Genomic DNA, 13,526 nt, shown 5'->3' on the forward strand with positions numbered 1-13,526 from the left:
AGGCTGGGAGCTGAGGCTCAGGCTTCGGAGGTCAGATCCCAGGGAGTGGATGGATTGGCTGCGTGAACACAGCTGAAGGGGGCTAGTGCTCCACAGCTAGCTGGGAGGGAGTCTGCAAAAAAGTCTGGACCTGCATAAGAGGCAAGAGACCATTGTTTGCGGCTGCGCAAGGAGAGGGGATTCCTTCCCCGTCTGCCCACAGAAGGCAGAGCACCACCTAAGCAAACTCCAGAGATGGGCGCGAGCCACGGCTTTCAGCTCGGACCCCAGAGACAGGCATCAAACGCTAACGCTGCTGCTGCAGCCACCAAGAATCCTGCGTGCAAGCACACAACACTATCCACACCACCCACCACAGAAGCCTGTGTAGCCCGACACTGCCAGGGTCCCGTGATCCAGGGACGATTTCCCAAGGAGAGCACACGGTGCGCCTCAGGATGGTGCAATGCCACACAGGCCTCTGCTGCCATAGGCTCGCCTAGCATTCCAATTATAACTACTGTTCCCCTCCCACTCCCCAGCCTGAATGAGCAAGAACCCCTAATAAGCCGCTGCTTTAACCCCCTCCTGTCTGGATGGGAAACAGATGCCTGAGGGCAACCTACACGCAGAGGTGGGGCCAAAACCAAAGCTGAACCCCAGGAGCTGTGAGAACAAAGAAGAGAAAGGGATATTTCTCCGTGCAGCATCAGGAGCAGTGGATTAAATCCCCACAATCAACGTGATGTACCCTGCATCTGTGGAATACCTCAATAGACAATGAATCACCCAAGATTGTGGCAGTGGACTTGGGGAGCAACGGTAGACTTGGGGTTTGCTGTCTGTGACTGAATTGTTTCTTATTTTTAGATTTATCTCGGTTTAGTTTTTAGCATTTGTTATCATTGGTGTATTTGTTTATTGGTTTTGTTGCTCTCTTTTTTCTTAATTATTATTTTTAATATTTTATATTAATAATTTTAAAATTTACTTCTTTATTTATTATTTTAATTATTTATTTATTTTCTTAATTTTTTTCCCTCCCTTTTCTTCTGAGCTGTGTTGCTGACAGGGTCTTGGTGCTCCAGCCTGGTGTCAGGCCTGAGCGTCTGAGGTGGGAGAGCTGAGTTCAGGACACTGGAGCACTAGAGACTTCCCTGCCCGACATAATGTCAATTGGTGAGAGCACTTCCACATATCTCTGTCTTCATGCTAAGACCCAGCTCCACCCAACGGCCAGCAAACTCCAGTGCTGGCCGCCCTATGCCAAACAACTAGCAAGACAGGAACACAACCCCACCCATTAGCACAGAGGTTGCCTAAAATCATAATAAGTCCATAAACATCAAAAAACACACTACTGTATGTGACCCTGCCCACCAGAAAGACAAGATCAACCCCAACCACCAGAACACAGGCACCAGTCCGCTCCACCAAGAAGCCTACAGAAGCCACGGAAACTACCTCACCCACTGTGAGGAGACACCAAAAACAACGGGAACTACAAACCTGAAGCCTGTGAAAAGGAGACACCAAACACAGTAAATTAAATAAAACGAGAAGACAGAGAAATACACAGCAGATGAAGGAACAAGGTAAAAAACCCACCGGACCAAACAAATGAAGAGGAAATAGGCAGTCTACCTGAAATACAATTCAGAGTAATGATAGTAAAGATGATTCAAAATCTTGGAAACAGAATGGAGAAAATACAAGAAATGTTTAACAAGGACACAGAAGAACCAAAGAGCAATGAAACAATGATGAACAACACAATAAATGAAATTAAAAATTCTCTAGAGAGAATCAATAGCAGAATAACTGAGGCAGAAGAACAGATAAGTGACCTGGAAGATTAGATAGTGGAAATAACTGCCATAGAGCAGAATTCACAGAAAAGAATGAAAAGAATTGAGGATGTTCTCAGAGACCGCTGGGACAACATTAAATGTGCCTACATTTGAATGATAGGGGTCCCTGAAGAAGAGAAAATGAAAGGGACTGAGAAAATATTTGAAGAGATTATAGTTGAAAACTTCCCTAATATGGGAAGGAAATAGTCAATCAAATCCAGGAAGCACAGGGAATCCCATACAGGATAAATCCAAGGGGAAACATACCAAGACACATGTTAATCAAACTATCAAAAATTAAATACAAAGAAAAAATATTGAAAGCAGCAAGGGAAAAGCAACAAATAACATACAAGGGTATTCCCGTAAGGTTAACAGCTGATCTTTCAGCAGAAACTCTGCAAGCCAGAAGGGAGTGGCAGGACATATTTAAAGTGATGAAAGGGAAAAACCTACAACCAAGATTACTCTACCTAGCAAGGATCTCATTCAGATTTGATGGAAAAATTAAAACCTTTAAAGAGAAGTAAAAGCTATGAGAATTCAACAACACCAAACCAGCTTTACAAGAAATGCTAAAGGAACTTCTCTAGGCAGAAAACACAAGAGAAGGAAAAGACCTACAACAACAAAACCAAAACAATTAAGAAAATGGTAATAGGAAGAAACATATTGATAATTACCTTAAATGTAAATGGATTAAATACTTTAACCAAAAGACAGAGACTGGCTGATTGCATACAAAAACAAGACCTGTATATACGCTGTCTACAAGAGACCCACTTCAAAACTAGGGATACATACAGAATGAAAGTGAGTGGATGGAAAATGATATTTCATGCAAATGGAATTCAGAAGAAAGCTGGAGTAGCAATTCTCACATCAGACAAAATAGACTTTAAAATAAAGACTATTACAAGAGACAAAGTGGACACTACATAATGATCAAGGGATCAATCCAAGAAAAAGATATAACAATTGTAAATATTTATGCACCCAACATAGGAACATCTCAATACATAAGACAAATGCTAACAGCCATAAAAGGGGAAATTGACAGTAACACAATAACAGTAGGGGACTTTAACACCCCACTTTCACCAATGGACAAATCACCCAAAATGAAAATAAATAAGGAAACACAAGCTTTAAATGACACGTTAAACAAGATGGACTTAATTGATATTTATAGGACAGTCCATCCATAAACAACAGAATACACTTTCTTCTCTACTGCTCATGGAACATTCTCCAGGATAGATCATATCTTGGGTCACAAATCAACCTTGGTAAATTTAAGAAAACTGAAACCGTACCAAGTATCTTTTTCCAACCACAACACTAGGAGACTAGATATCAATTACATGAAAAACACTGTAAAAAATACAAACACATGGATGCTAAACATTATACTACTAAATAACCAAGAGACAACTGAAGAAATAAAAGAGGAAATCAAAAAATACCTAGAAACAAATGACAATGAAAACATGACAACCCAAAACCTATGGTACAGAGCAAAAGCAGTTCTAAGAGGAAAGTTTATAGCAATATAATCCTACCTCAAGAAACAAGAAAAATCTCAAATAAACAACCTAACCTTACACCTAAAGCAGTTAGAGAAAGAAGAACAAAAAAAAAAAATCTCCAAAGTTAGCAGAAGGAAACAAATCATAAAGATCAGATCAGAAATAAATGAAAAAGAAATGAAGAAAACAATAGCAAAAATCAATAAAACTAAAAGCTGGTTCGCTGTGAAGATAAAGAAAATTGATAAACCATTAGGACTAATCTGGTGTCACAGATGGTTAAGAATCCACCTGCCAATGCAGGGGACACGGGCTTGAGTCCTGGTCTGGGAAGATCCCACATGCCGCGGAGCAACTAAGCCTGTGTGCCACAACTACTGAGCCTGTGCTCTACAGCCCGTGAGCCACAACTACTGAGACTGTGTGCCACAACTACTGAAGCCTGCGTGCCTACAGCCCATGCTTTACAACAAGAGAAGCCACCGCAATAAGAGGGCCACACACCACAACAAAGAGTAGCCCCTGCTCACTGTAACTAGACAAAGCCCGTGCACAGCAATGAAGACCCAATGCAGCCAAAAAAATAATAAATAAATAAATAAATAAAACCTTAAAAAATTAATAAACCACTAGCCAGACTCATCAAGAAAAAAGGGGAGAAGACTCAAATAAACAAATTAGAGATGAAAAAGGAGAAGTAACAACTGACACTGTAGAAATACGAAGGATCATTAGAGATTACTACAAGCAACTATATGCCAATAAAATGGACAACCTAGAAAAATTGGACTTCTTAGAAAAGCACAAACTTCCGAGACTGAACCTGAAAGAAATAGAAAATATAAACAGACCAATCACAAGTAACGAAATTGAAACTGTGATTAAAAATCTTCCAATAAATAAAAGCCCAGGACCAGATGGCTTCACAGGCGAATTCTATCAAACATTTAGAGAAAAGCTAACACCTATCCTCTCAAACTCTTCCAAACTACAGCAGAGGGAGGAACGCTCCCAAACTCATTATACAAGGCCAACATCACCCTGATACCAAAACCAGACAAAGATGTCACAAAAAAGAAAACTACAGACCAATATCACTGATGAACACTAATGCAAAAATCTGCAACAAAATACTAGCAAAGAGAATCCAACAGCACATTAAAAGGATCATACACCATGCTCAAGTGGTATTTATCCCAGGAATTCAAGGATTCTTAAAAATACTCAAATCAATCAATGTGATACACCATATTAAAAAATTGAAGGATAAAATCCATACGATCATCTGAATAGATGCAGAAAACTCTTTCAAGGAAATTCAATACCCATTTATGATAAAAACTCTGCAGAAAATAGGCATAGAGGAAAGCTACCTCAACGTAATAAAGGCCATGACAAACCCACAGCCAACATCATTCTCACTGTGAAAAACTGAAACCATTTCCACTAAGATCAGGAACAAGACAAGGTTCCCCACTCTCACCACTTTATTCAACATAGTTTTGGAAGTTTTAGCCACAGTAACCAGAGAAGAAAAAGAAAAAAAGGAATCCAAAGAAGAAGTAAAACTGTCACTGTTTGCAGATAACATGATACTATACATAGAGAACCCTAAAGATGCTACCAGAAAATTACTACAGCTAATAATCAAGGAATCTGGTAAAGTAGAAGGATACAAAATTAACACACAAAGATCTCTTGCATTCCTACACACTAATGATGAAAAATCTGAAAGAGAAATTAAGGAAACAATCCCATTTACCACTGCAACAAAAAGAATCAAATATCTAGGAATAAACCTACCTAAGGAGACAAAAGATTTATATGCAGAAAACTATATGACACTGATGAAAGAAATTAAAGATGATATAAACAGATGGAGAGATATACCATGTTCTTTTATTGGAATAATCAACATTTTGAAAATGACTATACTACCCACAGCAATCTACAGATCTAATGCAATCCTTATCAAATTGCCAATGGCACTTTTCACAGAACAAGAACAAAAAATTTCAAAATTTGTATGGAAACACAAAAGACCCCAAATAGCCAAAGCAATCTTGAGAAAGAAAAATGGAGCTGGAGGAATCCAGCTCCCTGACTTCAGACTATACTACAAAGCTACACTAATCAAGACAGTATGGTACTGGCATAAAAACAGAAATATAGATCAATGGAAGAGGATAGAAAGTCCAGAGGTAAATGCATGCACATATTGTCACATTATCTTTGATAAAGGGGGCGGGAATATACAGTGGAGAAAAGACAGCCTCCTTAATAAGTGGTTCTGGGAAAAATGGATAGACACACCTAAAAGAATGAAATTAAAACACACCCTAACACCATATACAAAAATAAACTCAAAATGGATTAAAGACCTAAATGTAAGGCCAGACACTATAAAGCTCTTAGAGGAAAACATAGGCAGAACACTCTATGACATAAATACAGCAAGATCTGTTTTGACCACCTCCTAGAGTAAGAGAAATAGAACCAAAAACAAACAAATGGAACCGAATGAAACTTAAAAGCTTTTGCACAGCAAAGGAAACCATCAACAAGATGAAAAGACAACCCTCAGAATGGGAGAAAATATTTGCAAATGAAGCAATGGACAAAGGATTAATCTCCAAAATATATAAACAGCTCATGCAGCTCAATATTAAAAAAACAAACAACCCAATCCAAAAATGGGCAGAAGACCTAAACAGACATTTCTCCAAAGAAGACAGATGGCCAAGAAACACATGAAAAGCTGCTCAACATCACTAATCATTAGAGAAATGCAAATCAAAACTACAATGAGGTATCACCTCACACCAGTCAGAATGGCCATCTTCAAAAAATCTCAAACAATAAATGCTGGAGAGGGTGTGGAGAAAAGGCAACCCTCTTGCACTGTTGGTGGGAATGTAAATTGATACAGCCACTATGGAGAACAGTATGGGGGTTCCTTAAAAAACTAAAAATAGAACTACCATATGACCCAGCAATCCCACTACTGGGCATACACCCTGAGAAAACCATAATTCAATAAGAGTCATGTATCACAATGTTCATTGCAGCACTATTTACAATAGCCAGGACATGGAAGCAACCTATGTGTCCACTGACAGATGAATGGATAAAGAAGATGTGGCACATATATACGATGGAATATTACTCCATCAGAAAAAGAAACGAAATTGACTTATTTGTAGTGAGGTGAATGGACCTAGAGTCTGTTATATGGAGTGAAGTAAGTCAGAAAGAGAAAAACAAATACTGTATGCTAGCACATATATATGGGATATAAAAAAAATGGTTCTGGTGAACCTAGGGGCAGAACAGGAATAAAGATGCAGATGTAGAGAATGGACTTGAGGACATGGGGAGGGGGAAGGGTAAGCTGGGATGAAGTGAAAGAGTAGCACTGACACATATACACTACCAAATGTAATATAGATAGCTAGTGCGAAGCAGCTGCATAGCACAGCGAGACCAGCTCAGTGCTTTGTGACCACCTAAAGGGGTGGGATAGGTACGGTGGGAGGGAGACACAAGAGGGAGGGGATATGGGGATACATGTATACATATAGCTGATTCACTTTGTTATATAGCAGAAACTAACAGAATATTGTAAAGCAATTATACTCCAATAAAGATGTTAAAATTTTTTTTTTAAATTCCCAGGAAATAGAAATAGAATCTGTATAATAAATAAAGTCTAACCTTTAAAAAAAAAGAAGAAGCAGCTTATCAAACTACAAGAATGATGACTACGATGAAAATCATTCTTGGGAACATTACAGTTAAAGTGCTTAAAACCAAAGGTTAAATATTCAGGAAAAAAGCCAGCCAAAACTGACACATCACATTTAAGTGAACAATGAAACAAATTTCCAGTGATACTGTGAGAAACAGTGGAGTACAGAAGACAGAAAAGTGATGTTTTTAAATTGCTTTTTAAAAATATATAAACAGTCAATTAATCCAGAAAAAGGAAGGAAATGGGAACAGAGGAACAAAAAATAGGACAAATGGAAAACAAATGGTAAGATGGTACACCTAAACCCAGCCATATTAATAATTAAATTTAAGTGCACTAACGCTGCAATGAAAAGGAAGAAATTGTCAGAATGAATAAAAAACAGAATCTTACTCTGTATACACACTTTAAATATTAAGACACCTATAGATGGAAATTTAAAGAATAAGAAAAAGGTAATCTCCCATGGAAAATGTAACCATTAAAGAGACTGATTGTCTATATTAACATCATAAAATTGGGTTTCAAGTCAACAGAATATTATTATAGTTAAAAGTGGCATTTTACAATAGCAAAGGGTTCATTTAATTAGAAAGAAATGACAATCATAAATATGTATGCCCCTAATAAAACAGCTTTAAAATACATGAAGCAAAAGTTGACAAACTAAAGGGAAAACAGAAAAATCTACAATAATACTGGAAGATTTTAACACCTCTCTCAGCAACTGACAGAAAAACTGATTTAAAAACTAAGGATAAAAATCACTAAAGACAGAAGGTCTGAACACTGTCAACCACAATGACATAATTAATATTGATACTTAAGGAACACCCCAGTCAATACCTGCAGATTAAAAATTATTTTCAGGTATAAATAGTACATTCATCAAAACTATATGCTGGACCATACAACAAGTCTCAATAAATTTCCAAATACAGTAATCTTATAGAACACTATCTCTGACCATAATGGAAGTATATTGGAAGTGAATAAAAATAAGATATACAAGGAAAAAACACAAACATTTCAAAAGTAAATAACACATTTTCTAATAACCAAAGGGGCAAAAAGAAAATCACAAGGGAATTTAGAAACATTTCTAACTGAATATTTATTTGTAAAGTTGACAAGCTAATACTAAACGTTCTATAAAAAAGCAGTAGAGCAAGAGTCTACAGAGCATCCTTGAAAAAGAGCAAAGTGACTTACAGTACCCGCATTTCAAGAGGTACTATACAGCGACATGTATTAGTGGGTATTTTTCTGGACTCTATTCTATCAATTATTTTGTCAATCATTATGTCAATACCACACCATTTTTTCTTTTTTAGCTTGATAAATAGGTCTCAAAATTGGGTAGTGTAAGTCCTCCAACTTTATTTTTTACTATTTGGTTGGTCAAAACGTTCGTTCAGGGTTTTCCATAACATCTTATAGAAAAACCCAAATGAACTTTTTGGCTAACCCAATACTTTATTTTGCTCTTTTAGGTCCCTTGCATTTCCCTATAATTTTTAGAATTGGCTTGTATTTATCTAAAAACTATAGCTTTCTGGAATTTTGATTGGGATTACATAATAAATAGATCAATTTGGGGAGAACTGACATTTTGACAACATTGTATCTTCTGATTCATGAACTTGGCCTAGCTGTCCGCTTACATATGTCTTTTAATTTCACTCTGGTATGTTTTGTACTTTTCAGTGTATAGGTCCAGGGCATATTTTATCAAATTTATCCTTAATTATTACACAGGTTTTGATATTCTTATAAATGGTCTTTTTCAATTTCAATTTCTAATTATTTGTTTCTAATACTTAGATATATAATTGACTTTTGTAAATTGATGGTATCTTGCAACACTGCTAAATTTTCTTACTATTTCTAGTTGTTTCATCATAGATTCAGTACGCTTTGTATACGGATGCTCAGGTTCTATGAATAAAAAGAGTTTTACTTCCTTATTTCTAATTAGCATGATTTTATTTGTTTCTTGCCTTACTGTACTAGTTAGAATCTCCAGTACAATGTTGAATATAACTGACTTGTTCCTTATGTTAGAAGGAGAGCATTCAGTGTTTAATAAGAAATATGTCTTATACAAACTCTTCTAGTGAAGTAAAAAAGAGAGAATACTTTGCAATTCATATTAGGACACCAGCATCACCTTGATAAAATCTAATAAGAAACGTTCAAGAAAGGAAAAGTACAGCCCAATATCCCTCATATAGATGCAAAAATCCTAAGAAAAATATTAGCCAATTGAATCCAGCAATATGAAAATAATAAAACATTACAACAAAGTTAGGTTTATTTCAAATACAAAACTGAATTAATAATTGAAAAACAATCAATGTAATAGCCATGTTAACAGAATATATGAGAAAAACCCTAGCATCATCTTAAAAGACACACTGTATACAATCAATACCTGTTCATGAAAAAGCTTTCAAACTGTGAATAGATGGGAACTTCCTAATATGATAAACGATATTTACAAAAAAAACCCATAGCATAGAGTGTTTAAAGGTAAAATACTGTAAGTTTCAAAAAGAAGCAAAACTAATCAATGATGATAGAAGTCAAAACTGGTTACACTGTAGGGGTAGCCACTAATTAGGAACATTATGGAGGTTTATTGAATACTGGTAATATTCTACATCTTGATCTGAGTGGTATTTATATGGATGTGTTCAATTTGTGAAATGTCATTGAGTTAAACACTTAAGGTTTGTACAGTTTACTATTTGTATGTTACACTTCAATAAAATCATTTACAAAAAATTTCAAGTATTTTCATGAAACTAAATTATCCTTAAAGTTATAGTGCCAAGTGCCAACATGGGCAAGACACTTTACAGAACAGTAAGAAAGTAATCTACCAAATATAAAGACTTACTAAGAAGCTATACTGATTAAGATGATGTAACATTATCCAGGAATACAGAGAAAAGAGTCTAGAAAGAAACTCAATATACTGAACTAGGATATATGATAGAGGTAGCCCAGCACTACACAAGAAAAAAGGTGGATCATCCAATGGGTTGATTTGGAAAAACTGGCTAATATTTGGGGAAAAATAAATAAATAAAAATGGATCCTTACCTTATACTGTATGTGAAATACAATTCCGAATGAATTATGAACATAAATGACATAAGCAAAGCTTTAAAACTTTTTGAAGGAAACAGAGGTGCAAATATTTCCATATTTGGGGTAGGGAAGAATTTCTTAAATGAGCACTAACTATAAAAGATTAAATTTTCTAAATTAAAATTAAGAATTTCTGTTTATCATATGACATGTCAAAGAAAATGAAAAGACAAGGTACACACTGAGAGAAGATACTTGTCACATATTCAACTTACTAGAGATTAATATCAAGGATATTTAAAGAACTTTTACAAATCAATAAGAAAAAATCCAGTACAAGAATGGATAAAAGACATAAATAGACATTTTACAGAGGAGGGCACTCACTTGACTAGTAAGCGTAGGAAATACAACCAAATGCATTGTTGATATGAGTAAAATTGATGAAAACCACTTTGAAAAATAAGTGACCAGTATTTTGTGAACGTTTACATTTTCACACCCTAGACCTAGGATTTCCATTCTGAGATAGTTAATCCACAAAAATGCATGCACGTGTGTACTAAGAATCATGTACAAAAATGTCAATTGCAGCATTATTCATAACAGCAAAAAACTGGGAATAACCCTAATACTCATCTACAAATGAATGGACAAGTAGTTATGATATAATCACATATAACAGAATATTTTATATCAGTCAAAATAAATGAAGTTATACCAAACATCATAGATGAATCTTAACACAGTGATGAGTCAAAATTGCCAAATCCCAGGAAACAATACAATTTGAAACATTTTTATAAATGGCAAAACTAAACAATATTCTAGTTTCTCATAAATTTATATGAGATAAAACTTTCTAAAAAATAATCAAAATGATAAATAGTTCAGTAGTTACCTCTGGTGAGAGAATCAGGGTACGAGTAAAGGGTGAAGGATACAAGTAGATATAAGTTATTAGTAATTTCCTACCCTTGAATTAGTTGGTGGGACCAACAATAATTGGTTGGTGGGACCAACCAATAATACTGTGTCATGATACAAATCTTATGACTAATCCAATTCTGTGCACCTGATGTCCAAAAAATTCAATATAATACAATACAAATTTAAAAATCTTATGTTTGAGTTGTTAGCAAGACAAAATATGCTAGGTTGAAAAATTACTGGATCATTAATAAACATTTAAGCTCCCAGTTACGTACTTGTGTTAATTTCATTTCTTTAAATTCTAACATTTAAAGAAGTGCTGAGTGCCTTAAAAACAAATAACTTTATAGGAATAAGATTGTTTTATAATACATACTTAGAGATGACAGTTACCTTGAAAATTATCTAAAAGAGGTACCACTGGATATTTTCTATATGACAGGCTCTGCATTTGACATGCATTACCTCATTAATCCTCCCAAAACTCTTATGACAAAGATACTATTAATATCAACACTTTATTTGTGAAGAAACTTTGGCTAAAGGGTTAAGAAATTTGCTCAAGTTCACAAAGCTCACAGGCAAAGCTATAATTTGATCCCAGGTTTATTTGAATCCTGAATCTGCATATTTATCTATACATTTGTACTACCTCACTTAACAGGACAAAAATAGGTAGAAAAGTCAATTGATCTGTCCAAAATCATATATCAAGATAGTGAAAGAACTGGGACTAAATGGTATTAACTACCACATACCAGGAATTATGGCAAGTACTTTTATGTGACTTTCTATTCAATACTCTTTTCATTCCATTACCCCATTCAATAAAACGTCTCAAAATGGACATGACCTATTAATTTCCTCTTCATTATCATATACCAGCCAAATGTTTCATCCCAATAACTATACCAGATACACCCTGTTTCTATATGCATTTCTATATGAATCCACATTGTATATAATATTTATGTCTACAGAGTACAAAAAATAGCACAACATAAATCTGCCACGCTTACATTCTAATATATGCAAATTTATTCAATTTTTGTGTTTTAGTCAATTATACTAGAAAATTTAATATGATATTATACTGGGTAATATTTTTAGAAAATGTCTCACCTGTTCTGAGTGGTCTGAAACACATTCTTGAGGTAAAGGATAGAGTGCTCCTTGTGACTCATGAAGCTTTTCTTTTAATTTAGCGTTTTCTCGCTCTTTTTGAAATAGCTTATCCTGAAGATTAACAACACTTTGTCGGAGCATAGCTTCACTTGATTTTGTGGTTTCAAACCAAATATGTAACTCATTGTAAAGCTGTTTCAAAACATATATCCAAATTTATTAATAATCAATAAAATAGTTATGTCTATATATATATATACAAACTTACACATATATATGGTCTATATATGACATACTCATTGCCCTCAAGTTATTTTAATAGTCTAAGAGGAAAAACAATATAAAAACATATGCGAAACTAAATGATATAATCACATACCAATATAAAACTCCAACTGATGTTAAAAAGACAAGATGTTCTATTGGCCAGTTGTAATACAGGGATGCAAACATTTTAAGCTAGCTATATTAATTTTCATGATAAAGAACGGACTTGAACTGAGCCATGATGGTATTATAGAAATTGAATGAAAATAAAAAAGTCATTCTAAAGATAGAAGAAATGTTAAAAAAAAAAAATATGTACAGTGGTAGGAAGAAACAGAAAGGGAGAGTAAGATATAACAGCCTAATTGGATTCAACATATACATTTGAAAGAAAAAAAGAAAAACTCTCATTAAGAGTTCCCATTTAGTAAAAACTAGCATCTACTGCTAAAGTAGAGGAGGAGCAGCAGAAGGAATAATAAGAGAGAAAGCCAGGCAATAAGATTGTAGATGGAATGTAAAGACTCCTGAATGACAGGTTAAGGAAGATGGATTTATTCCTGTAGAGAACAGGAAATCACTGAAGACCTCAGTCAGAGTGATAAAAACAGAATCAGGGTCCAAAGTGATGACAGCTAATTTTAATTTTTTAACTCAAGGCAACATGAATTAAATAAATTTAAAACTAGGGTTTATTAAGACTGTGAGACAGCATAAGGTATATAACTGGTGGCATAAAGTCATATATAGTAAACAATGGTATTCCTCCAATACACACGAACTTACTTGGTGATGAAAATCCTAACTTATGATTGTGAATTAATGAGGCATAATTCAATTTGTGGTAACTGATTCTGATAAAAAAAAAAAACCTGTATATATATTTGCTGATGACACTTGGAATGTGACCTAAGAATTAACATCTACTTAAAAAAAAAAATAAGGCTAATAGTGAGATAGTGAGATCTTATAACAAAAGCAAAATCTCCAAAG

The 13,526-nt window shown here is 34.7% G+C and overlaps 1 protein-coding gene across 5 annotated transcripts in view; it reads right to left on the reverse strand.

Moving 5' to 3' along the window:
• CNTLN (centlein) overlaps nt 1-13,526 on the reverse strand; it is a 361,905-nt gene that overhangs the window by 189,587 nt on the left and 158,792 nt on the right. For all 5 annotated transcript variants that reach the window (XM_060102081.1, XM_060102083.1, XM_060102084.1 and 2 more), the window contains exon 8: nt 12,264-12,458. In XM_060102081.1, coding sequence (XP_059958064.1) covers nt 12,264-12,458 — 195 coding nt within the window. The remainder of the gene's footprint in view (nt 1-12,263; nt 12,459-13,526) is intronic.

The sequence above is a fragment of the Mesoplodon densirostris genome, chromosome 6 (assembly GCF_025265405.1).
Source record: "Mesoplodon densirostris isolate mMesDen1 chromosome 6, mMesDen1 primary haplotype, whole genome shotgun sequence".
Classification (NCBI taxonomy): Eukaryota; Metazoa; Chordata; class Mammalia; order Artiodactyla; family Ziphiidae; genus Mesoplodon; species Mesoplodon densirostris.